At 45.9% G+C, this 26770-nt stretch overlaps 2 protein-coding genes across 6 annotated transcripts in view; both read left to right on the top strand.

The window, feature by feature from the left end:
- The window catches only part of tcf20 (transcription factor 20), a 73067-nt gene that overhangs the window by 33131 nt on the left and 13166 nt on the right, over positions 1-26770 (top strand). The window contains exons 2-7 of one of the 5 annotated variants that reach the window (XR_013823144.1): positions 9544-17418; positions 17526-17619; positions 17750-17799; positions 18571-18668; positions 18758-19373; positions 19546-19796. Coding sequence is in view for 2 of the 5 variants with exons in the window: in XM_079890155.1 (XP_079746281.1) it covers positions 10462-17418; positions 17526-17619; positions 17750-17799; positions 18571-18627 (7158 nt within the window). In the remaining 3 variants the exon portion in view is untranslated. Of the gene's footprint in view, positions 1-9543; positions 17419-17525; positions 17620-17749; positions 17800-18570; positions 18669-18748; positions 19797-26770 lie in introns of those variants that run through there. The other 4 variants (XR_013823145.1, XR_013823143.1, XM_079890155.1 and 1 more) reach the window with 4 other exon arrangements.
- gsg1 (germ cell associated 1) overlaps positions 21657-26770 on the top strand; it is a 14045-nt gene continuing 8931 nt past the window's right edge. Inside the window, exons 1-2 of the mRNA XM_079890449.1 lie at positions 21657-21881; positions 25621-25907. Coding sequence (XP_079746575.1) covers positions 21802-21881; positions 25621-25907 — 367 coding nt within the window. The 5' untranslated portion in view covers positions 21657-21801. The remainder of the gene's footprint in view (positions 21882-25620; positions 25908-26770) is intronic.

Below are 26770 nucleotides of genomic sequence, written 5' to 3'. Positions count from 1 at the left end.
CTCACACACACACTATCCCCCACACACAACATTAACATACACACAATATCCCACTCACACACACACACTATCCCCCCACACACAACATTAACATACACACAATATCCCCACTCACACACACACTATCCCCCACACACAACATTAACATACACACAATATCCCCACTCACACACACACACCTATCCCCCACACACAACATTCACATACACACAATATCCCCACTCACACACCACACTATCCCCCTCAACACAACATTAACATACACACAATATCCCACACACACACACACACACTATCCCCCACACACAACATTCACATACACACAATATCCCCACTCACACACACACACTATCCCCCCACCACACAACATTCACATACACACAATATCCCCACTCACACACACACACTATCCCCCACACACACAACATCACTACACACAATATCCCCCACACACACATCTACACACACAATATCCCCCCACACACTCTACACACACAATATCCCCACTCACACACACACTACCCCCCCCCCCACACAACATTAACATACACACAATATCCCCACTCACACACACACTATCCCCCACACACAACATAACATACACACAATATCCCCACTCACACACACACACTATCCCCCCACACACAACATTAATCAATATCACACAATATCCCCAAACTCCACACACACACACATCCCCCCACACAACATTACATACACACAATATCCCCACTCACACACACACACTATCCCCCACACACAACATTCACTTACACACAATATCCCCACTCACACACACACACACTATCCCCCCACACAACATTAACATACACACAATATCCCACTCACACACACACACACTATCCCCCACACACAACATTACATACACACAATATCCCCACTCACACACACACACACTATCCCCCAACACACAACATTCACATACACACAATATCCCCACTCACACACACACACTATCCCCCACACACAACATTAACATACACACAATATCCCCACTCACACACACACACACTATCCCCCCACACACAACATTCACATACACACAATATCCCCACTCACACCACACACACACTATCCCCCCACACACAACATTAACATACACACAATATCCCCACTCACACACACACACTATCCCCCACACACAACATTCACATACACACAATATCCCCACTCACACACACACACTATCCCCCACACACAACATTCACATACACACAATATCCCCACTCACACACACACACTATCCCCACTCACACAACATTAACATACACACAATATCCCCACTCACACACACACACACTATCCCCCCACACACAACATTCACATACACACAATATCCCCACTCACACACACACACACTATCCCCCCACACACAACAATCACATACACACAATATCCCCACTCACACACACACACACTATCCCCCCACACACACAACATTCACATACACACAATATCCCCACTCACACACACACACTATCCCCACACACACAACATTAACATACACACAATATCCCCACTCACACACACACACTATCCCCACTCACACAACATTAACATACACACAATATCCCACTCACACACACACACACTATCCCCCCCACACAACATTCACATACACACAATATCCCCACTCACACACACACACACTATCCCCCACACACAACATACACATACACACAATATCCCCACTCACACACACACACACTATCCCCCCACACACAACATTAACATACACACAATATCCCCACTCACACACACACACTATCCCCCACACACAACATTAACATACACACAATATCCCCACTCACACACACACACTATCCCCACACACACAACATTAACATACACACAATATCCCCACTCACACGCACACACACACACACACTATCCCCCCCACACACATTACATACACACAATATCCCCACTCACACACACACACTATCCCCCACACACAACATTCACATACACACAATATCCCCACTCACACACACACACTATCCCCCACACACAACATTCACATACACACAATATCCCCACTCACACACACACACTATCCCCCACACACAACTTTAACATACACACAATATCCCCACTCACACACACACACTATCCCCCACACACAACATTCACATACACACAATATCCCCACACACAACAACTACACACACAATATCCCCCACACACATCTACACACACAATATCCCCACTCACACACACACACAATATCCCCACACACAACATTCACATACACACAATATCCCCCCACACACACACACATAATCCCCCCACACACACAACATTCACATACACACAATATCCCCACTCACACACACACACATAATCCCCCACACACAACATTCACATACACACAATATCCCCACTCACACACACACATATCCCCCCACACACACAACATTCACATACACACAATATCCCCCCACACACACACACATAATCCCCCACACACACAACATTCACACACACACAATATCCCCACACACAACATTCACATACACACAATATCCCCCCCACACACACACACATAATCCCCCACACACACAACATTCACATACACACAATATCCCCACTCACACACACACACATAATCCCCCCACACACAACATTCACATACACACAATAGTCCCCCCCACACACACACACATAATCCCCCCACACACACAACATTCACATACACACAATATCCCCCCCACACACACACACATATCCCCCCACACACACAACATTCACATACACACAATATCCCACTCACTCACACACACACACATAATCCCCCACACACACAACATCACATACACACAATCCCCCACACACACACACACATATCCCCCCCACACACACAACATTCACATAACACACAATATCCCACTCACTCACACACACACACATAATCCCCCCACACACACAACATTCACATACACACAATATCCCCACACACACACACACATAATCCCCCCACACACACAACATTCACATACACACAATATCCCCACTCACACACACACACACTATCCCCCCCACACACACAACATTCACATACACACAATATCCCCCACACACAACATTAACATACACACAATATCCCCACTCACACACACACTATCCCCCACACACAACATTAACATACACACAATATCCCCACTCACACACACACTATCCCCCCACACACAACATTCACATACACACAATATCCCCACTCACACACACACTATCCCCCACACACACAACATTCACATACACACAATATCCCCCACACACAACATCTACACACACAATATCCCCCCACACACATCTACACACACAATATCCCCACTCACACACACTATCCCCCCCACACAACATTAACATACACACAATATCCCCACTCACACACACACACTATCCCCCACACACAACATTCACATACACACAATATCCCCACTCACACTCACACCTATCCCCACACACAACATTAACATACACACAATATCCCCACTCACACTCACACACTATCCCCCACACACAACATTCACATACACACAATATCCCCACTCACACACACACACTATCCCCCACACACACATTTAACATACACACAATATCCCCACTCACACACACACACACTATCCCCCCACACACAACATTCACATACACACAATATCCCCACTCACACACACACTATCCCCCCACACCAACATTAACATACACACAATATCCCACTCACACACACACACTATCCCCCACACACAACATTCACATACACACAATATCCCCACTCACACACACACACTATCCCCCTCACACAACATTAACATACACACAATATCCCCACTCACACACACACACACTATCCCCCACACACAACATTAACATACACACAATATCCCCACTCACACACACACACTATCCCCCACACACACAACATTCACATACACACAATATCCCCACTCACACAACACACACACTATCCCCCACACACAACATTCACATACACACAATATCCCCACTCACACACACACTATCCCCCACACACAACATTTACATACACACAATATCCCCACTCACACACACACACTATCCCCCACACACACAACATTCACATACACACAATATCCCCACTCACACACACACACTATCCCCCACACACATTTACATACACACAATATCCCCACTCACACACACACTATCCCCCCACACACAACATTAACATACACACAATATCCCCACTCACACACACACACTATCCCCCACACACAACATTCACATACACACAATATCCCCACTCACACACACACACTATCCCCCCACACACATTTACATACACACAATATCCCCACTCACACACACACACACTATCCCCCACACACAACATTCACATACACACAATATCCCCACTCACACACACACTATCCCCCCACACACAACATTAACATACACACAATATCCCCACTCACACACACACACTATCCCCCACACACAACATTCACATACACACAATATCCCCACTCACACACACACTATCCCCCCACACACAACATTAACATACACACAATATCCCCACTCACACACACACACTATCCCCCACACACAACATTCACATACACACAATATCCCCACTCACACACACACACTATCCCCCACACACAACATTAACATACACACAATATCCCCACTCACACACACACACACTATCCCCCACACACACAACATTAACATACACACAATATCCCCACTCACACACACACACACTATCCCCCACACACAACATTCACATACACACAATATCCCCACTCACACACACACTATCCCCCCACACACAACATTAACATACACACAATATCCCCACTCACACACACACACTATCCCCCACACACAACATTCACATACACACAATATCCCCACTCACACACACACACTATCCCCCACACACAACATTAACATACACACAATATCCCCACTCACACACACACACACTATCCCCCACACACACAACATTCACATACACACAATATCCCCACTCACACACACACACACTATCCCCCCACACACATTTACATACACACAATATCCCCACTCACACACACACACACTATCCCCCACACACAACATTCACATACACACAATATCCCCACTCACACACACACTATCCCCCCACACACAACATTAACATACACACAATATCCCCACTCACACACACACACTATCCCCCACACACAACATTCACATACACACAATATCCCCACTCACACACACACACTATCCCCCACACACAACATTAACATACACACAATATCCCCACTCACACACACACACACTATCCCCCACACACAACATTCACATACACACAATATCCCCACTCACACACACACTATCCCCCCACACACAACATTAACATACACACAATATCCCCACTCACACACACACACTATCCCCCACACACAACATTCACATACACACAATATCCCCACACACACACACACACTATCCCCCACACACAACATTCACATACACACAATATCCCCACTCACACACACACACTATCCCCCACACACAACATTAACATACACACAATATCCCCACTCACACACACACACACTATCCCCCACACACAACATTCACATACACACAATATCCCCACACACACACACACACTATCCCCCACACACAACATTCACATACACACAATATCCCCACTCACACACACACTATCCCCCCACACACAACATTTACATACACACAATATCCCCACTCACACACACACACTATCCCCCACACACAACATTCACATACACACAATATCCCCACTCACACACACACACTATCCCCCACACACAACATTAACATACACACAATATCCCCACTCACACACACACACACTATCCCCCACACACACAACATTAACATACACACAATATCCCCACTCACACACACACACACTATCCCCCACACACAACATTCACATACACACAATATCCCCACTCACACACACACACTATCCCCCACACACAACATTCACATACACACAATATCCCCACTCACACACACACACTATCCCCACTCACACACACACACTATCCCCCCACACACAACATTCACATACACACACTATCCCCACTCACACACACACACTATCCCCCACACACAACATTCACATACACACAATATCCCCACTCACACACACACACTATCCCCCCCACACACAACATACACACAATATCCCCACTCACACACACACACTATCCCCCCACACACATTTACATACACACAATACCCCCACTCACACACACACACACTATCCCCCCACACACATTTACATACACACAATATCCCCACTCACACACACACTATCCCCCCACACACAACATTAACATACACACAATATCCCCACTCACACACACACACACTATCCCCCACACACAACATTCACATACACACAATATCCCCACTCACACACACACACTATCCCCCCACACACATTTACATACACACAATATCCCCACTCACACACACACACACTATCCCCCACACACAACATTCACATACACACAATATCCCCACTCACACACACACTATCCCCCCACACACAACATTAACATACACACAATATCCCCACTCACACACACACACTATCCCCCACACACAACATTCACATACACACAATATCCCCACTCACACACACACACTATCCCCCACACACAACATTAACATACACACAATATCCCCACTCACACACACACACTATCCCCCTCACACAACATTAACATACACACAATATCCCCACTCACACACACACACACTATCCCCCACACACAACATTAACATACACACAATATCCCCACTCACACACACACACTATCCCCCACACACAACATTAACATACACACAATATCCCCACTCACACACACTATCCCCCCACACACAACATTCACATACACACAATATCCCCACTCACACACACACACTATCCCCCACACACAACATTCACATACACACAATATCCCCACTCACACACACACACTATCCCCCCACACACATTCACATACACACAATATCCCCACTCACACACACACACTATCCCCCACACACAACATTAACATACACACAATATCCCCACTCACACACACTATCCCCCCACACACAACATTCACATACACACAATATCCCCACTCACACACACACACTATCCCCCACACACAACATTAACATACACACAATATCCCCACTCACACACACACACTATCCCCCACACACAACATTAACATACACACAATATCCCCACTCACACACACACACTATCCCCCACACACAACATTCACATACACACAATATCCCCACTCACACACACACTATCCCCCACACACATTTACATACACACAATATCCCCACTCACACACACACACACACTATCCCCCACACACAACATTCACATACACACAATATCCCCACTCACACACACACTATCCCCCACACACACAACATTCACATACACACAATATCCCCACTCACACACACACACTATCCCCCACACACACACAACATTCACATACACACAATATCCCCACTCACACACACACTATCCCCCACACACACAACATTCACATACACACAATATCCCCACTCACACACACACACTATCCCCCACACACACACAACATTCACATACACACAATATCCCCACTCACACACACACTATCCCCCCACACACACAACATTCACATACACACAATATCCGAACCGAACCGTCAGATTTGTGTATCGTTACACCCCTTCCCCCACACACAATATCCACACACACACAGACACACACACTATCCCCCCACACATAACATCTACATACACACAATATCCACACACACACACACACACACACACTCACACACTATCCCCCCACACACAACATCCACATACACACAATATCCCCACTCACACACAATAGCCACACACACACACACACACACACTATCCCCCCACACACAACATCCACATACACACAATATCCCCACAAACACACAATATCCACACCCACACACACACACTACCCCCCCCCCCCACACAACATCCATATACACACAATATCCCCACAAACACACAATATCCACACACACACACACAATATCCACACACACACACACACACACACACTATCCCCCCACACTCCACATACACACAATATCCCCACAAACACACAATATCCACACACACACTATCCCCCCACACACAACATTCACATACACACAATATCCACACAAACACACAATATTAAAGTAAAATGTGCACGGGCATTCATTCATAAAGGCGCGTGTCCATTGGCGCAGAGCGAGCGTTTTCAGTTCATTCCTATGGAAGCTCAGCTTATATGAGTACGTATTTTACTTTCGCTTTCAAATTAGCGATTTAAGAGCAATGTGCAAAAGAGTATAATCCAAATAACACGTGTGCTGAGTGAACAATCAGCAATCAAGAGCATTCAACTGAAGTGCGCTCTCTCTCTCTCTCTCTCTCTCTCTCTCTCAATTCAATTCAATTCAATTCAGAAAGCTTTACTGGCTTGACAAAAAGTATTTTTCTTTTATTGCCAAAGCATTAAAACCACAGAAAATGATTTAGAGCATGAAAATTTAGTAAAGTCCATGTACAGAAAATAATAATTAATAAAACTAAATAAAAAAGACAATATTACATATTAATGGCTAGATATAGCAAAAAATAACAACATAAAATATTAATAATAAAATAAATAGGGAATTATAATAATAATAATGAATAAATAAAATATTATAATACAGAAATCATGTAACAACTGAACTTAGAATTGAACGTGTGTGTATCTAACGGGGTGTGTTTTTGGGCTGTGAGTGAGTGTGTTTATTGGATATTTGCTTCTTTCTGGTCGTCCCTCAGGAGATACTACAAATCGTGCAGCTATATTGGAGCATTTGGCTTCTTCGCCAAGAATGAAACAGAGTCTTTGGGTTTGATTACAGGTGTTAAATTGGGGAAATATCTTATTAATTTTGGGGTAGTAGTGGTCTCTGATGTGTTTATATTTTGGGCATTCTGTGAGGAAGTGCAGCTCGGTGTCTCTCTCTCTCTCTCTCTCTCTCTCTCTCTCCCTCCCTCTCTCTCTCCCTCCCTCTCTCTCTCACACACCATCAGTAAACGTTAATAGTAAGCTACATGCCTCGTTTTACTTTCTTTGCCGTTGACATCCGACCGAACTATAACATTTCCACTGGTGTCTGTGGAAAAGGGATGTGCTCGACCAGCTTGCGCATCTGTGCCGCTGTGCAGATAGGCATTACTATATTTTGTTTAATATCCCACTAATTAGATACATTTACTTCATTTACTTTACTAGTACAAGTGCGAGTATACGAACGCAGTATTGGGCCCGATACCCATACTGGTGCATCCCTACTCTAGACTAAGTGCACTTGGGTTATTTGGTTGTTAAAAAATATGAATGTTGCACTAAAGCAAAGATTTACATTGATAAATGCTGTGTTTTCCCTGTGTTTTCAGACCGTCTCAAGCTTCCTGTTTCAAGAGAAGAGAGCAAGACACCATCATACTGAAAGGATCGGATGAAGCGAGCAACTGGATGGCATGTTACTGACTGTGGAAAACCTGAAGCTAGGACCAGCTAGGCTGAAGAACACCGTACTGTAAGGATTGGACAAGCAAAGAATCAAAACAACAATCCTGCTGGAGTGGGACTAACATGGGAAAGGACAAATGTTTGGAAGAAGCTGGAAAATATTTGTTGGCAAAGACCTTACTGAAACATTACTTGAGAGAGTGCAGAAAATCCCTGTTAAACAGGAAATATGAAAAAAAATCATGATCTTGAAGTATTGATCTTTCTCGAGCTATTTTCAGTGTCAGTGAATACATGTGCCAACTGGAGAAAAAAAGTCTCTTTTTTTTGTTGCAAACCAGTTGATGAACTATTATAATCCGACTGCATGGCTGCTACCCACATCCATTCGCACAGTTACCAAACGGCAAAGAGACGTATCACACTACAGTATCAAGATATTGACATTCTCGAAATGAAGCGTAATTGAGTTGCAATTTTGGTGGAGAATTTTTACCTCTTGGCTTATAGACATTTTGTGACAATACTTATCTTTCATTATCTGAGCTATTTGGATCTAGTGCCAAGCCACAGTGGTAATTGTGACACCGTTTTTGTGAATGAATTGCTGCTGCTGCATTACCCATCTTCACATTGTTTACTATTTACTTTTTAACTCGAGCAGCAAATTCAGCTCAAAGCTCAGTTTTCATTAGCAGACATTTGCTGGGTCATTGCTGCTACATACGTGTCTTGGTTTCTCTAAATGCAAAGCTAATACTAAACATTCCAGTTTGCCATTTGGATCCTTATCGTAGGAAAAGTTACTAATAAAAGCTTTTGCGAAACTCTAAAACACAAAAATGCAGAATTTTCCCAACAGTCCAGTCCCTATTCATCCAGGGTTTAGCCGGGGAGGAAGTGTTGTCAGTTCCCCGTATCCGGCCCACCCTTCAGACCTTCAGATATCCCCCAGAACCTCCGAGGAGTACGCCATGCAGCAAGCTCAACCTAACCTGCAGAGTCACGGGCAGCTCCTGCACCTGCGGAGCCAACAGCATCTGCTGCACGCTCCTGCTGTACACGGCTATGGGTCCAGAAGAGCGCCTGGAGAGATGGCGCCGGGAAACACTCACAGTGGAGGAGGAGGAGGAGGAGGAGGAGGGAACTCTTACCGTAAAGACAGTGTGGATTATTATTTCTCAGTGAGTGGGCGAGAAAGAAGCAGAAGAGGCGGAGCTGCGTATGGTGCGGGATTTAGGTACACGAACCTAGATGGACATGTACCTCATCAGTATCCGCACTTATCTGGTTCAGGGTCGTCCTCTGGAATGATTTCTCCCTACTCCTTGGAGTATGGCTCCAGCAGTGGCTCTGCAGTTGGGAGTAGTAATAGTGGCAGCACTGGTTCGTTTTCTCCTTCCCAGCAATACAGTATGGCTCATTCTACTTCAGTACAATCAGGTGCTCAAATGCATCAACGCCAGCATGGTCAGAAATATCCCTCACATCAAGGATTACACCAAGGTCAGCATCACCGGACGTACCCGCTTTCTGGAAACAGAATACCCCCTCAGTTCGGACACTACGCCCCCATTAATGCAACCTCAGGCTCCACTGGAATGTACAACTCTCCACCGCAAAGATACGACGTGATCAGCAACAGCAGTACGGATGCCAAAATGAATAACTCGCCCAGTCAGTCTAATCCAAACACTCATACAAGTTCATCTGCTTCAAACAGCTGTGAGAATATGGGACAAAGTTACTCATCATCTGCTCATCCTCCATATTCGCCCCAATCGCAGTCCCTTCACAAGCATGCTCCCAGTTCCCAGCGTAGCTCTCAGCACAGCACTGGAGCAGGTTATGACCCTTCCCTCAAAATGCAGCACCAGGGACACCTGCAGTCCAAACTGCCCCATTCATCGGTCTCCTCTAGCCCTGCTCTGCCTTCACAACCCTCTCAAGACCTCACCAAATCTCCTATGCATTCCCAAAGTCAACAGGCCCACATTCATCAGAACTTCAGTCCGATATCTAATCCCTCCCCTGCCCCATCTGCTGTACAGTCTCCAAGCTGCAGCTCCTCTTCGTCTCCACTAATGGGGGGTTCAGAGGGGAATAGTGCAGCTACGCATATGCAGACGTCATCACACCCCTCTGTTTCAAACACTCGCAGCAGCCAAAGCCATGGACGCCTTCTGCAGGCCGTACCTCAGCTGAGCCCCACTCCCAATTCAAATAGCAGTATTAGCAGTTGTGGTAGCGCTGTAGGAACTAAAGTGGCTGGTTTGAACCACAGTGTAGGGATCAGTCACGCTTCCATGAGTCAGAACCGAATGGGACTAGGTCTTCGAGGCGGTCCAGGGGAAGATGGCTCCCTGTACCCTCATGAAAAACTCTTGCAGGACCCTGGTCTAAATAGTCTAAATGCTCTGACCTCTCAAGTGGAAAATCTACCTAATACAGTGCAGCACATGCTGCTAACAGACACTGTGCTGCCTCAGAGGAAGGGCAGAGACAGTGCACATCACCTTCAGATGCAGCAGGGATCTCAGTCTTTACCGGGCAACCAAAGCAAATCTGGAAGTGCCAGTGCCAGTGGTCAGACCTCAGTGAATGAAGAGAGTTCTGAGATGCTGGAAACAAAAGGGCATCAGCAATTAGAATGCAAGAGAATAAGGCAGGCAAGTGGAACAAGCAATGAATCTGAGCCACAGAGCTACCCATCATCACAGAGTCAGATGTCGTCAGAACAGGCATTGGATCTCCAGGTCAACCCTAGAGTCATTTCAACAGCTTCAAAACAATTATCTGCTAGAGAGTCTCAAACAAAGACACCAGAAACATTGACGCCCTCCTCCTCTTCACCACCATCAGTTCATCCTTCTGCAGAACACAGCCCAAAACAACAGGTATATCCCCCTGCTCCACCATCTCCCATTCCCTCAGCACGTCCGAACTGTGCAGCAGAACGAGACCTTGGTATTAATGATAATGGAATGAAGGGAAGAATGATCAAAATGATAAAAGATGAAGAAAGCGAAGCTGAAAGTGCAGATCCTCCCTGTGATAGAGAAAAATCAGAGAATAGACTGTCAGTCTCTACCACACAGGATGAAGCGGAGACAGGTGCACAACAAAATCCAAGTAAAACTGTGAATGTTTCAGAACAACATAATGTTGGAGGTGTTGGGGTTATTGTCTCTGCTCGTTCTGAACTGAATATTGAATCAAGCAAGCACACAGGAGCCAAATCTCCACGTTATGTTGTTTCTCATTACCCAAACAAACACAGCAATCCTGAGGAGCGACATGATGTCAATGTCTTAAGAGAGACAAGAAATCACAATGGAGAGGGGGAAGTGTGCATGGAAACATATGTGTCACAATATGATATTTCCCCTAAACAAGAATTTGGCCAAAACATCCCCTCTGTTCAATCTCACCCAGTGTCATTTAAATACAGTAATCCTGAGGTACATTTCAATTCTACAAAGAGCAAGGGAAAGTTAGGACTAGGGAGTGGTATGGGTGCAAATAGAAGCCAGAATTATCATCAGCTGCAGGCCAGCTATGGGTCTATTGCCAGAAAGGAGATTGGTGTTTTTGCTTTGGAGGGGGGGAGAGGTATCGTCTCAAGAAGTCAGGATAGCAGTTCTCAGTTTCAGCAATCGTTTCCAAGTCTTTTGCAAGAAGTCCTCCAAGGTCATCACTTAGATCGACGCTATGGACGTCCCGACCAGACACCTAGTGTTCATCAACAACCTCAAGATACATCCCAGCACCGTTATCAAACTAGACTACCTTGCAGTATGGTTGAAAATTTGAGTTCACATGCAATGAGCTCTCAAACAATTATGGGTGGACTTAATGTCCAGTTCAGTCAAATGGCCTCCGGAAAACCACCGAATACAAGTCAAAATCAGGGACCAGATAGTGAGATAGTTTTAGGCCCTCCTCATCCCTCTTGGGATTCTGAAGCACATAAGCCCAACGTGACTCACGGGATCTCCTTAGAAAAAGGCAAAACCAGTCTGTCTCCAAGCCAGTCCACCCACATGCAGCAGTCTTTAGATCTCACAACAGGAGCCCCTCCAAAGCACATTAATTTGGCTGACTATTCTTTGCAGCACAGAAAACCCTCCAGATATGGTACCTCTCCTTCTGCTGTGGAACAACTGCTTTTACAGGAAGCTGAGCCATTGGCATGTGGTGTAGGTCCTATCAGTCACACTCAATCTCAGACATCCATGTCCTCAGGAAGGCGCTCAGTAATCTGCGATGTGTCTCCTTCTCGACGAACAACACCAGAAAGAGAGAGAGGACACTCTGGGACCACTGGACCCTCAGTCATTCAGCAGCCATTTTCCTCCTCTGGATCAAACGGTCAAGAATGCTGCAAGGAAGAAATAAAAGCAAAGAAAGCACAAAACAAGGAGGACTCGTCAAAGATTGAAGCTGCAGGCCAGAACACAGATGGTTACTGCAGCACGCCACCCAGTAAGGAGTGTAATAAGCCCCTCCATTCCCCTGTAGATGTTGATTCTGATTTAGAAAAGACCAGCAGTGCCAAAGGCAACAATGAAGCCACCAGCAACGTGCCATATCTTTCGCAAATGTCCTCGAATCCTTTGTCCTCACCACCGAGACACCAGTCATTTTCGCAGGTAGTTGATCGTTTCAGAGCATATGGCTTCAGTGACACCATGGATGGACAAAAAATTATCTCCCATCCTACGCCTCATCGACCATTCCACACCATATCAGCATATTCTAAAACCACACCCTCTACTAGCAAGTTACAAGTGTTTCCACAGAGCTTACCCCCTCAAGACAGACCCGACTGGACTCCTGACAGGCAAAGGCTAAGAGCTATGGACAAGCACGTTCTTCAGAGACTTCCTGAGCAGAAGTGTAAATCCCAATCCTCAAGTGATATTCTGCCTAGTCAGCATCACATATCTCGGCAGCACTCTTATCTCCGTTCACACTTTGACATGAAAATATGGGACGCTTATTCTGAAAGAGATGGTGCTGGACAACCACCGACTGCAATGCCTTGTGAGCATGCTATTTCTCAACAAGTCACAAATGCTGGCCCTAAACTTAAAGAAGAGGACATCTCAGATAAGAGTGCACAAGACACTGCCAAATCTTTCCACTCAGTGGCTTCAGCTGGTGCTATTATCCCTGCTGGGCACACCAGTAAGGCTATCCAAGGGATTCAGCAGGGGCAGAGACTAACTAAAACTGGAGCATCGGCTGAAACCAACCCTTTAATCATGAGAAGGAGAGTTAGATCTTTTATTTCTCCTATTCCAGCTAAGAGGCAGCATCAGGATGTTCCAGGTCAGCGGCCAGGATCAGCTTATCACTCCCCATTGTCGCAGTCCCACTCTGATTCTAGACATGCAATCAACAATTGTTCTAGCAGTACTGATACTCAGCCAAAATTGCATTCTCCTAAGACTCAGCATTCTATATCCAGTGCAAACTCACCTCCTCAGTCCAAAGCAAAGTTTCTTCCCCCAAGAAAGGGTCGTGGTCTAAAACTTGAGGCAATCGTGCAGAAAATTACTCCAAGTGTGAAAAGAAATGACTTCAACAACAGTCACGTGGAATCTGACTTCTTGGAAGTGTCTCATTACACCTCTGACATGCCAGACCCTGAGGGTGGCACGTCGTTTGCTAGTGCTCCTCAAGGAGAGGAGGCCTGTTTATCTTACCTAGATGATTCTCATACTTTAGAGGATCTTATGCCATACAGAGCAGTTGAAGATGCCTTCTCCTGTGATTCTCAGTCTCTCAAACCAGGTGCAACAGCTTCTAGCAGTTGTACCCTCAGAAGTTTGCCAAAAGATTTTGACTTTGGATTAGGTGCTGCGGGATCTTCAGGGTCTTTGGTGGGTGAAAGTGATAAGGATGATTTTACTTTGTTAGGACCCCTTCCACCGGCTCCTCCATTACCTTGTCCTGTACAGGGATCCCCTCCTCCATCTTCATCTGCATTGTCTGACATACAGCAGTTCACAAACACTTATCAACAGCTGGAAACCCGGCGCAGCGAGCAGTCAGCTGCTAACCTGCTTAGGCAGAAACTGCAAGAGACTGGCATGGGCTTTGACGATTACCCAGGTGGGGATTACTTTGGGACCACCACTGGCCAGAGCCCTGGGCACCACCTTCTGTCCAGAGCTTCTCAGCACCAGATGAATTCTCTCGGGTTGACATGCTCTGAGTCTAAACTATCAGATAGCATGGTGCCCAAAGGGTATTTTCCATCAGGGAAGAAAAAGGGTCGCCCAGTAGGCAGTGTGAATAAGCAGAAACGTGCCCAAGCACAAATTCAGAATGCCGCAACAAGCATACCTTCCTCTCCTCTTCCCTCACCTACAGCTGTACCTCAGTCTGTCCAAGTCCCAAACACAGCAGATGAAGTGCCCCAAGAATCAACACCACCTGACCAGAACCCCTGTCCATCTTTGGTCCCTCCCGCTGAAACCCAGGTGGTGAAGGAGGATGTAGAGTGTGAAGAGACCCAGCCAGAGTTAGATTTGAAGCCTGCTAAACATAAACAGAGAAAGGGGAAAGAGGGCAACGAGACTGCTGGTACAAGTGGCAGTCAGAGAAGAAGGAGAGGAATGGCTTCCAAAGAGGAGCTGGACACTCAAACGAGCGGTAAGGGAAGCATGAGCCTGTGTGGAATATTCCCAGATACCAGAAATAATGTTTTTGCTCCTTACATACATGTGGAGAAAAAGGTGGAAGAGATTGGGGCAGTCTGTACAATTATTAATGCCGAAGATGAAAAATCAAAAAGTGGTGGAGGCAAAGCTGGTCACTTTGGGGCTGATGGCCTGTTAAATACCCCGCTGTCATCTCAGCTTGTGAGAAAAGAAAAGGAAAATGAAAGAACAAAAGAAAATTGGGTTTCAGAGCAAGTTGATTCTGCCTTGCAATCCGGGAAGATACTTCCTACATCTGGATATGTTCTGTCAGGGCCTGTGATATCAGAGACTGGACACACTGGTCGCCTCTTATGCTGTCTTTGCCAGAAATGGGCCAACTACAAACATCTCGGGGATCTCTATGGTCCTTTTTACCCAGCTGAATATGCAGCCAAGCTCCCTAAGAATCCACCTCAAGTCCGACAAACCTTGTCCTACCATGGGGCAGCTACCACAGTTTCCAGTATGACATCCATTCCGACAGACTCGACTCCCCAGAATACAAGTTTACAAGACTCGCAGAATGTCAAGTCATATGTTAGTAGCGACTGCCCAGTAAGTCAGGCAACAAACCCAACATCCCCAGCCACCCCCATTGGCACTGTATTTTCCAGCATGGGTGAAGAAATGGCTTTCCACAATGCTATGACCAGCAGCTCCACCTTAAAGGTAACTGCTCACACCTGGGATCCGGCTGCAGGACTGGTGAGTGGGCTGGGTACATCAAATGTACAAGAACTGGATAGTGAACTCATACTGAAGCAGTTGCACGTCGAGAATTCGCAACAGAGGCCCCAGCACAGAAAACTGACATCCCATCCACGCTTCAAAAGAAGACACAAGTCCAGTGAAGATTTACCTCGAACTGTTCCCATCAACAGCAAAGCCTCCCTGCCCTTCCAGCCTCCCCCACCCAGCCTGGACTTCCTGGGCCCCATGGCCCAACTTACCCAGCTCCCACTAGTGCCTCTGGACCCCGAGGAGCTGTGGGTGCACGAGGGCTGCATCGTGTGGACCAGCGGCGTATACCTGGTCAACGGGAGACTGTATGGCCTTCAGGAGGCACTAGATGGTGCCAGAGACACCGTGAGTAGAAAGTTCTGCCGCTCGTTTTAGTATGTGGCTTATTGCTGTAACATTGGCTTGTTGTTAATGTTAGTTCCTCTTTTCTGGTGACTAATTCCTCTCCTCAGAGCTGCTCCCATTGTGAGATGGTGGGCTCCACCCTGGGCTGCTACAGTAAAGGCTGCACCCTGAGGTACCACTACCTTTGTGCCATAGAAGCAGGTGAGCTGTGGCGTCACTGTGGGCTGCACTTGGGGGTTTATTAAAGCAAAATGCACATGAGTCTTTGTGATCAGGGGTGGGGGACTGACACTCAGTGCTAAATAATCTATTTTTTACCCTCCATCTAAAGATTGCTCCCTAAATGAAGACAACTTTTCTCTGAGGTGTCCAAAGCACAAGGTAAGAGAACAAGACTTCACAATTAATATGGAAATGTGGTCAGTCGAGGCCACGAATTAAGAATTGGATCCCACGGCTTATTAATTCAATCCCTCGTTTTAGTGAATTTGTGTAATTCCTTCCCTTGTTTTAGTTAAATGGTGGCCACGGCTTAAGAATTCATTCCCACGACTTAATTCGTTTTTAGAAAATCATGGCCACAATTTACTAATTTGTTGCCTAGTTTTAGTTAAATCATGGCCATGAATGAAGAATTAGATCCCACAACATGTTAATTTAACTCATTTTAGTAAACCGTGGCCACAAATTAAGAATGAATTCTCATGACATGTCAATTTGTGAACTCATTTTAGTTAAATCATGGCCACGAATGAAGAATTAGATCCCACGGCTTATTAAATCAATCCCTCGTTTTAGTGAATTTGTGGCCACAAATTAAGAATTTGTTTCCACAGCTTATTAATTCGTTAGGGTTAATTCATTCCCTTGTTTTAGGCCACGGTTTAAAAATTCATTCCCATGACTTAATTCATTCCTCTTTTTTTTTTAAGTAAATCATGGCCACGAATTAAGAATTTGTTCCCACAACTTAATTTGTTCCCTCATGTTATGAAATCTCGGCCATGATTTGCTAATTTGTTCTCTGGTTGATGCATGTATATTTGTTTCCCGCATGTCATGTGCGGAGCTCCGTAGAAAAGCTATTTCATCAGTGTGACTGTAGATGTGTTTGCCAGCGTGTCTGTGTACATATGTGTTCTGTTTGAACAGAGCAACAGAATCGCCAAGCCTGGAGCCGTGTACCTGGAGCAGTCGGAGAGAGGATGAACACACACACACACGCCACACGAATCACGCACAGATCAGACGTGAGTGCACCTCCCAGTGTTGTGTTTGACTCTGTAAGCCTGTGCCGTCACTGACCTGTGCCTGTGCCTGTGCTTCCCAGCAGAGAGAGAGAGAGATTCCTGACTGTGTGAGTTCAGCTGAAGTGGGAACGCCTTCATGCTTCGAGATCGGAGTTACCATGGTTACCGACGATTACATTTCGGAATGTAAAGTTCAAAGACTTTCTCTAGAGAACACTAATAACCGAGAGGTTTTCCATTCATCACCTGTTCTGTGGTTGGCGATCCCTCGTGGACAGGACAGAGCAGAAGATGGAGATGAAGAGACGCTAACTGCCTTTCAACACACGACTTCAGTTCGCAATGTCTGACTTTTGAGTCCGCTGTTGTCATCTTTTATCTTTGTTAGTTCGCTGGAGCTGCGCATTGGGAACAAGAGAACTGAACGAGGGAAGGGGACCATGTGGACAGAGAGAGAGAGAGAGGCAGTGTATTTACACCAGTTATATGTAGTATTTTATATCATAACTCATATTATCATTATTTTAAACATCACTATTGTTTTAATCAGTATTTTAGACAGAATTCTGAGCGATTGTTGGAATGTCCGTATCAGGAGGACCAGAATGTCGACCCGTTATGACATCACACTCGTGACATCACGTGGAAGTCCAGTTGCCACAGAGACATTGTTGTCATGGAGATGCACATATATTGCCTTCGAAGGTGTGCCTGTGTGTGTGTGTGTGTGTGTGCGTGTGTGTGTGTGTGAGTGAGAGTTCGCTTGTCTGTGTCTGTCTCTGCTCCTTTGATAAGTGTTCTTATTTTCCACCTCAAGGGTTTTGTGCTATAGATGAGAGCAAGGAGAAGCTAATGGACATTGGGTTATTTTTCACAGCTGGGAAAGCGTTGGGATGAGAGGTAAAGCATCAGGACTCGTGAGTAACGGGGCGAGACTAACATTCCTGCAGCGTTCCGAGGGAAAGCAGTGCAGATCTCCATCTCCAGAACAATCGCTGTCATCTTTTCTATAAAAATCTCCTGAAAATAAGAACGCAGAGAAAAGACTCACCATATGAAAACAACATGTACTAGAAAACTGTCAATATGCTTCTGACTCATGAATACAGTTATACAATGGAGAGCTGCTGTGTGTGTGTGTGTGTGTGTCTGTTCACAGTACTTCTCTTCTCCTGTGTCTGATCCGTGCGGATGCGTAGAATAGCTCAAACTCGCCGCCTTCCCGGAGATTAGCCACTCTGGCTCTGAGATGGAGATTCTGAAGTAGAGTTCCACTGATGAGCCTTTAAAGACAGACCTACTGTGAGCTGCGGATGTTCATCCAGGGGAAACGCTCCTGCTGAAGCCGTCAGACTAACTTAGCTTTAAAGCGCCCCTATTATGGGTTTGTTAAAATAGGATAAGATACCTCTGAGTGAATGAAAACATCCTGCAGAGTTTCAAATCTGAAAGTGCACCGTACATAAAGTTATTGTCTCTCAAAGGTAAGAGTCGACTCTGAGTCAGTGAAATGAATTAAGCGAGTCGTAAGCCGAGAGAGCCCAGAGATGATGGAGACGGAGCAGAGCGAGCGCGGCACACTGACTCTGATGAGGACCGCAGAGGTGGAGGATCCGCTGGTTGATCTGTGGCAACAGCACGAATGTTTATACGTGTTCTGTGAAAACCTTTCCAAACACTATCATCGCACTTTCACACACACACTACAGGAGCAAAACGCTTAAATCTAGGATCTTTTGTCCTCATGTTTGTGGTCTATCACATTTTGAAAATCTAATAAGATGTAAACAATCTTTTGGTGTGTACCCAGCATTCGAGAGATTGATTCGTCTGACGAGTCGTCTGAGAGTCATTGAAGATGTGGTGATGTGCAAATGTGTATTATGAGGAAGTGAAGCAGTTTTATGAGCTTTGATGCATGTAAACCTGTCGTAGGAGACTCCACTACAACATCAGGAGACTCTAAAATAGCATAATAGGGGCCCTCTAAAGTAACCATGATTAACAGTGGCGTTAGTGATGGAAAACTACATCACCCACAAGGCTCTACTGAAGATGCCAATCAGAGAAATATATGTGTGTGTGTGTGTGTGTATACAGTCAAACCAAACATTATTCAGACACCAGATTTATATATATGTATTACTAGAGGGTGTGGGATACTATAGTTAATTTAGGTTTCATTCATTCATTGGAGTGAGGATCGCGCAATAAAGTAAACTGAGACATATTATTCCCAAACATCCTTCATACAGTGACTACCAGTGACATTTATAAACATTTGAGAGAGAGAGAGTGTGTGTGAGAGAGAGAGAGAGATTCCTCATACAGTGACTACCAGTGACATTTATAAACATTTGGGACCAAAAATTATGAAACATGTTTGATTTGGGTGTCTTGTTCTCGTATCTGATCCTTTCCTCACGTCACGAGAGGGAGAAGGCAAACACCCCTGAGTCTGTGTGTGTGTGTGTGTGTGTGTGTGTGTGTGTGTGTGTGTGTGAAAGAGAGAGAGAGAGTGTGTGTGTGTGTGTGTTTGAGAGAGAGAGTGTGTGTGTGTGTGTGTGTGTGTGAGAGAGAGAGAGTGTGTGTGTGTGTTTGAGAGAGAGAGAGAGAGTGTGTGTGTGTGTGTGTGTGTGTGTGTGTGTGTGTGAGAGAGAGAGAGTGTGTGTGAGAGAGAGAGAAAGATAGTGTGTGTGTGTGTGTGTGTGAGAGAGAGAGAGAGAAAGATAGAGTGTGTGAGAGAGAGAGAGTGTGTGTGAGAGAGAAAGAGAAAGAGTGTGTGTGTGTGTGAGAGAGTGTGCGTGCGTGTGTAAGTACTGATTGAAATTCATTGTGTTTGTGTGTGTGTGTATTAGAACTGATTGAAGTTCATTGTGTGTGTGTGTGTATTAGAACTGATTGAAGTTCATTGTGTGTGTGTGTGTGTGTATTAGAGCTGATTAAAGTTCATTGTGTCAGTGTTAGTGTGTGTCGCTGATCTTGAACAGATTGACAGATTAGAGCTCAGGTTAATCCTGTGTGTGTGTGTGTGTGTGTGTGTGTGTGTGTGTGTGTGTGTGTGTGTGTGTGTGTGTGTGTGTGTGTGTGAGTGTGTGTGTGTGTCATTCAGAGATGCTGGAAGTCATATTTCATGCCACTGTTTCTGAAATGCGTGTATGTGTGTGTGTGTGTGACACCTAAAGGAAGGAGATCCCCGTCCGCTGTGATAAGGTGAGTCTGACTGACGATGTTCGTTAACCAAACGCTTGCTTTTACTGTGTTTCTGTGCTTTTTTCTTTCATCTTAATTTTTTTCTTTTGTTTCTTTCATTTAATCTTTCATTCTTGTTCATCTTTTTTCATTTGTTCTTTCATTCACTCTTTCATTTGTCATTTCATTCTTTATTTTGTTCTGTATAGTCTATCTCTTTCCGTGGAACAACTATTTGTGTTTTGTTTTGGTGTTTTGGCGTTTGGTGTTAATAATAACAACAACAATGCATTTTATTTTTAATCCAGTGAAATTAAAGCAAACAACAAGTAGAGAACAAAACAATACATTAAAAACAACCTTGAATAAATGCATCTTAAGCAACTTTATCAGTGCTCCAGAGTCGAAGCACTTCTGCTACTGAAGGAGAGCGAGCTCCACATCTCAGGAGAGTTGGCAGAACGGAGAGAGCGTGAACGAGTGTATGGACTAATCAGATCATAAAGATACGCTGGTGCTGTCCCATGTAATGCTTCATATGTCCAAATCAAGTTCTAGCATTAATGGGGAGCCAGTGCACCTGTGATGTGGTCCCGGAGAGAGGACTGAGTTAGCACATGCATGAGCCTTCCTGCATCAGCAACGGAGAGATAAGGTCATGTTCCTACGATGATAGAGGTGATTTTTGAGATGTTTTATATCAGGGGTGCCCAATCCTGCTCCTGGCGATCGACTGTCCTGCACAGTTCATCTCCAACCCTAATCAAACACACCTGAAGCAACCAATTAAGGTCTTCAGAGCACGTCAGGATCACTTGAAAATTAAAGGCAGGTGTGTTTGATTAGGGTTGGAGATTAACTGTGCAGGACAGTCGATCGCCAGGAGCAGGATTGGGCACCCCTGTTTTATATGTTCATCAAATATTTTACTATATTATATAACTACATAAATAGTTTTATATGTTCATCATTACCTGAGGATCAAAAATGACACCAAGTGTGTGATCTGCCCAGAATCAGAGCGTTTACGACCCTCGCCAGCGCTGTCTCTGTACTGACACCAGACTGAAGAGGTTCAGGGAGACTGTGTAATGGCAGCTATTTCTAATCCTGAAGGAACAGATCCAGAACTCAATGATGAAATCACAATTGATGTTATATGAGGACAAATTGACGCAAGATAGTTCTTAATAGCAATAACTAGAGTTCATGGACTTCACTATTCTCACAATAGAGTCAATCCCAATCATTTCAAAGTTAGGAAAGGTTATGTTAAAGGCTGAGTATCAGAATTGTACATGTCCTCAATCTTACCGGTGTAGTAATTAAGAACTGTATCGCACTGATCAACAGAAGAGTGAACGATATGCTTAGCTGGTTTAAGGAGTTTGTCAACAGGATGAATAATGAATAATAATCCTTGCTAGAATGATAGACAGACTGTTGTTGAGTGTACATAAGCCTGTGAACCGCTACACCAGATGTTTTGTACTGGCTTTCAGCAGCTTTCATTAACCCTAACCCAGCAGTGTACATGGACAGGGTTTCCTAAGTGTAACAACCCGTTCTCCCAGTGGTGCAAACTCATCCAGTAGTGCAGATAAGGTCAGACATTCTCTGAATGTGTTTGCACAGGAGGCACAAAGTATAAAGTTGAATGTATAAAAGTTGATTGTAACGATGTTCAAGGCTCAGGTAAGAAATTTTGTAAGGCTAAAACCAGGCAAAATCTGGGCTATCAGTGAAAATTTACTAGACGTCTAAAACAGACATTAGATAACAAAGAAATGAGATGAGTGAAGGAATTAAACCAAACACCTTGTAATCACTGTTGACTTTGCTTACATGATGGAATATCAAACATCTCAAAAGTTATTTTTGCAAAAACGACATGTAACCAAATTCAAGGTTATTTTGGCTAGAAGTGTGCTACTCATAGCCGGACTACATCGGGTCTATAGTTAACTTAGATGGAGAAAGGACAGCTATTGCTTGCTGGGGAGGAGGCGGGAACCTGCAAACGTTCAAAGAAACCTCAATAAAATAAACAAAACTAAAGTAATCGGCAGATTCACAACTTGAAGTGCTGGCCTTCTGGAGCTCCTCTGTGGGACTCAGGACCTTCCCCTGTCATCACTCCTCCTCTACCCTTCCGGAGCTCCTCCGTGGGACTCGGGACCTTCCCCTGTCATCACTCCTCCTCTACCCTTCCTGAGCTCCTCCGTGGGACTCGGGACCTTCCCCTGTCATCACTCCTGCTTTACCCTTCCGGAGCTCCTCCGTGGGTCTCGGGACCTTCCCCTGTCATCACTCCTCCTCTACCCTTCCGGAGCTCCTCCGTGGGACTCGGGACCTTCTCCTGTCATCACTCCTGCTTTACCCTTCCGGAGCTCCTCTGTGGGTCTCGGGACCTTCCCCTGTCATCACTCCTCCTCTACCCTTCCGGAGCTCCTCCGTGGGACTCGGGACCTTCCCCTGTCATCACTCCTCCTCTACCCTTCCGGAGCTCCTCCGTGGGACTCGGGACCTTCCCCTGTCATCACTCCTGCTTTACCCTTCCGGAGCTCCTCCGTGGGACTCGGGACCTTCCCCTGTCATCACTCCTTTACCCTTCCGGAGCTCCTCCGTGGGACTCGGGACCTTCCCCTGTCATCACTCCTCCTCTACCCTTCTGGAGCTCCTCTGTGGGACTCGGGACCTTCCCCTGTCATCACTCCTCCTCTACCCTTCCTGAGCTCCTCCGTGGGACTCGGGACCTTCCCCTGTCATCTCTCCTGCTTTTACCCTTCCGGAGCTCCTCCGTGGGACTCGGGACCTTCCCCTGTCATCACTCCTCCTCTACCCTTCCTGAGCTCCTCCGTGGGACTCGGGACCTTCCCCTGTCATCACTCCTGCTTTACCCTTCCGGAGCTCCTCCGTGGGACTCGGGACCTTCCCCTGTCATCACTCCTGCTTTACCCTTCCGGAGCTCCTCTGTGGGACTCGGGACCTTCCCCTGTCATCACTCCTGCTTTACCCTTCCGAAGCTCCTCCGTGGGACTCGGGACCTTCCCCTGTCATCACTCCTCCTCTACCCTTCCGGAGCTCCTCCGTGGGACTCGGGACCTTCCCCTGTCATCACTCCTGCTTTACCCTTCCGGAGCTCCTCCGTGGGACTCAGGACCTTCCCCTGTCATCACTCCTGCTTTACCCTTCCGGAGCTCCTCTGTGGGACTCAGGACCTTCTCCTGTCATCACTCCTGCTTTACCCTTCCGGAGCTCCTCCGTGGGACTCGGGACCTTCCCCTGTCATCACTCCTGCTTTTACCCTTCCGGAGCTCCTCTGTGGGACTCGGGACCTTCCCCTGTCATCTCTCCTGCTTTTACCCTTCCGGAGCTCCTATGTGGGACTCGGGACCTTCCCCTGTCATCACTCCTCTACCCTTCCGGAGCTCCTCCGTGGGACTCGGGACCTTCCCCTGTCATCACTCCTCTACCCTTCCGGAGCTCCTCCGTGGGACTCGGGACCTTCCCCTGTCATCACTCCTCTACCCTTCCGGAGCTCCTCCGTGGGACTCGGGACCTTCCCCTGTCATCTCTCCTCTACCCTTCCAGAGCTCCTCCGTGGGACTCGGGACCTTCCCATTTCGTCACTCCTGCTTTTAACCTTCCTGAGCTGTATGGGTGAGTATGGGCCTTGATGGCTCTCTGTGTGCCAGCAGCATGTCTGTGATCTCTCTCTCTCTCTCTCTCTCTCTCTCTCTGTGTGTGTCTCTCTCAGCATGTCGGTGCTCTCGCTCCTGCGCTCTCCGCGCCTCTCCTTCCTGCAGACGCTGCTGTCTCTGCTGCTGTCGCTGCTCTCGCTCTCCTCCTCGCACTGGTGCGTGGGCCAGCAGAAGGTGCCCAAGCCGCTGTGCTCGCCTGCCCGCCGGCTCAAGTGCACCCCGGTGAACGGCGTGTCGGACGGCTCCTTCTCCTGGGAGACCGGTGACGACCGCTTCATCTTCCCCTCCTTCAACGCGGGGCTCTGGAGCATCTGCGAGGAGAACATCTTCACCGACACCTGGGGTGAGAGATCACTCGCTTATTTCACTCAGTGCTTCTGATTAGGGGTGCAACGGATCACAGGTGATCGTCATCTGTACGGATCAGCTCCACACGGTTCGTCACGCATGTGATTCGCGGATCAACTGCTAAATTTAACCATCATAAAGTGAAAGTTTATCATTTGGACGTGTTCCCTTGCCTGTGAAAGGACACATGTACACAAAATTATGTCTAAATACCCGTCTAAATACCCATCTCGCCAAGCGTTCTCTTGATTATGTCATGAGTGAACAGTTGAGAAAGAAACCGGATGTTTGTCAGTATATTCAGTCCGTGCATTCGGTCTTAAAGTGACAGCAGCCTAATGTTCCTACTGTTGTCTGTGTCATTAATGTTAATAAAACAAAATACAGCTTTAACAACGATAAAACCATATTTAATATCTACAGTGAACAAATAGTTTTATTTTATATTTAAGCTTAATTATTCATGTTTGTGCCTGAACACTACTGTTAAACTTTGTAACTGTTATTTAGTATTCATCTCGGCTTTGTGTAATTTGTGTATTTGTTCTTATTTTATTACTGACTGTTCACTTGTTTTTAATAATGTTTGAACTTTATCAGTTAGGCTAGTAGTTTTTGATGAAGTATCGAAGAACTTCAAGTGAGCTTTAAGTAATAAATGAAAAGCAAAGTTACCCCCCCCCCCCCATATATATATATATAAAATTATGATCCGGAAAATTATCCGATCCGTGGCTCAAAAACCGTAAATGATCCTAACCGTGAATTTTGTGATCCGTTGCACCACTACTTCTCCATTTTCTGAACCCAGCTAACAAGAAACATTCCCAGAACGTTCTCTCAAAGTTATGAACAAAT

Source organism: Squalius cephalus (genome assembly GCF_949319135.1).
Source record: "Squalius cephalus genome assembly, chromosome: 1".
Lineage (NCBI taxonomy): Eukaryota > Metazoa > Chordata > Actinopteri > Cypriniformes > Leuciscidae > Squalius > Squalius cephalus.
Note: the sequence above shows the minus strand (reverse complement) of the source record. Positions and strands in the feature narration are given on the sequence as shown.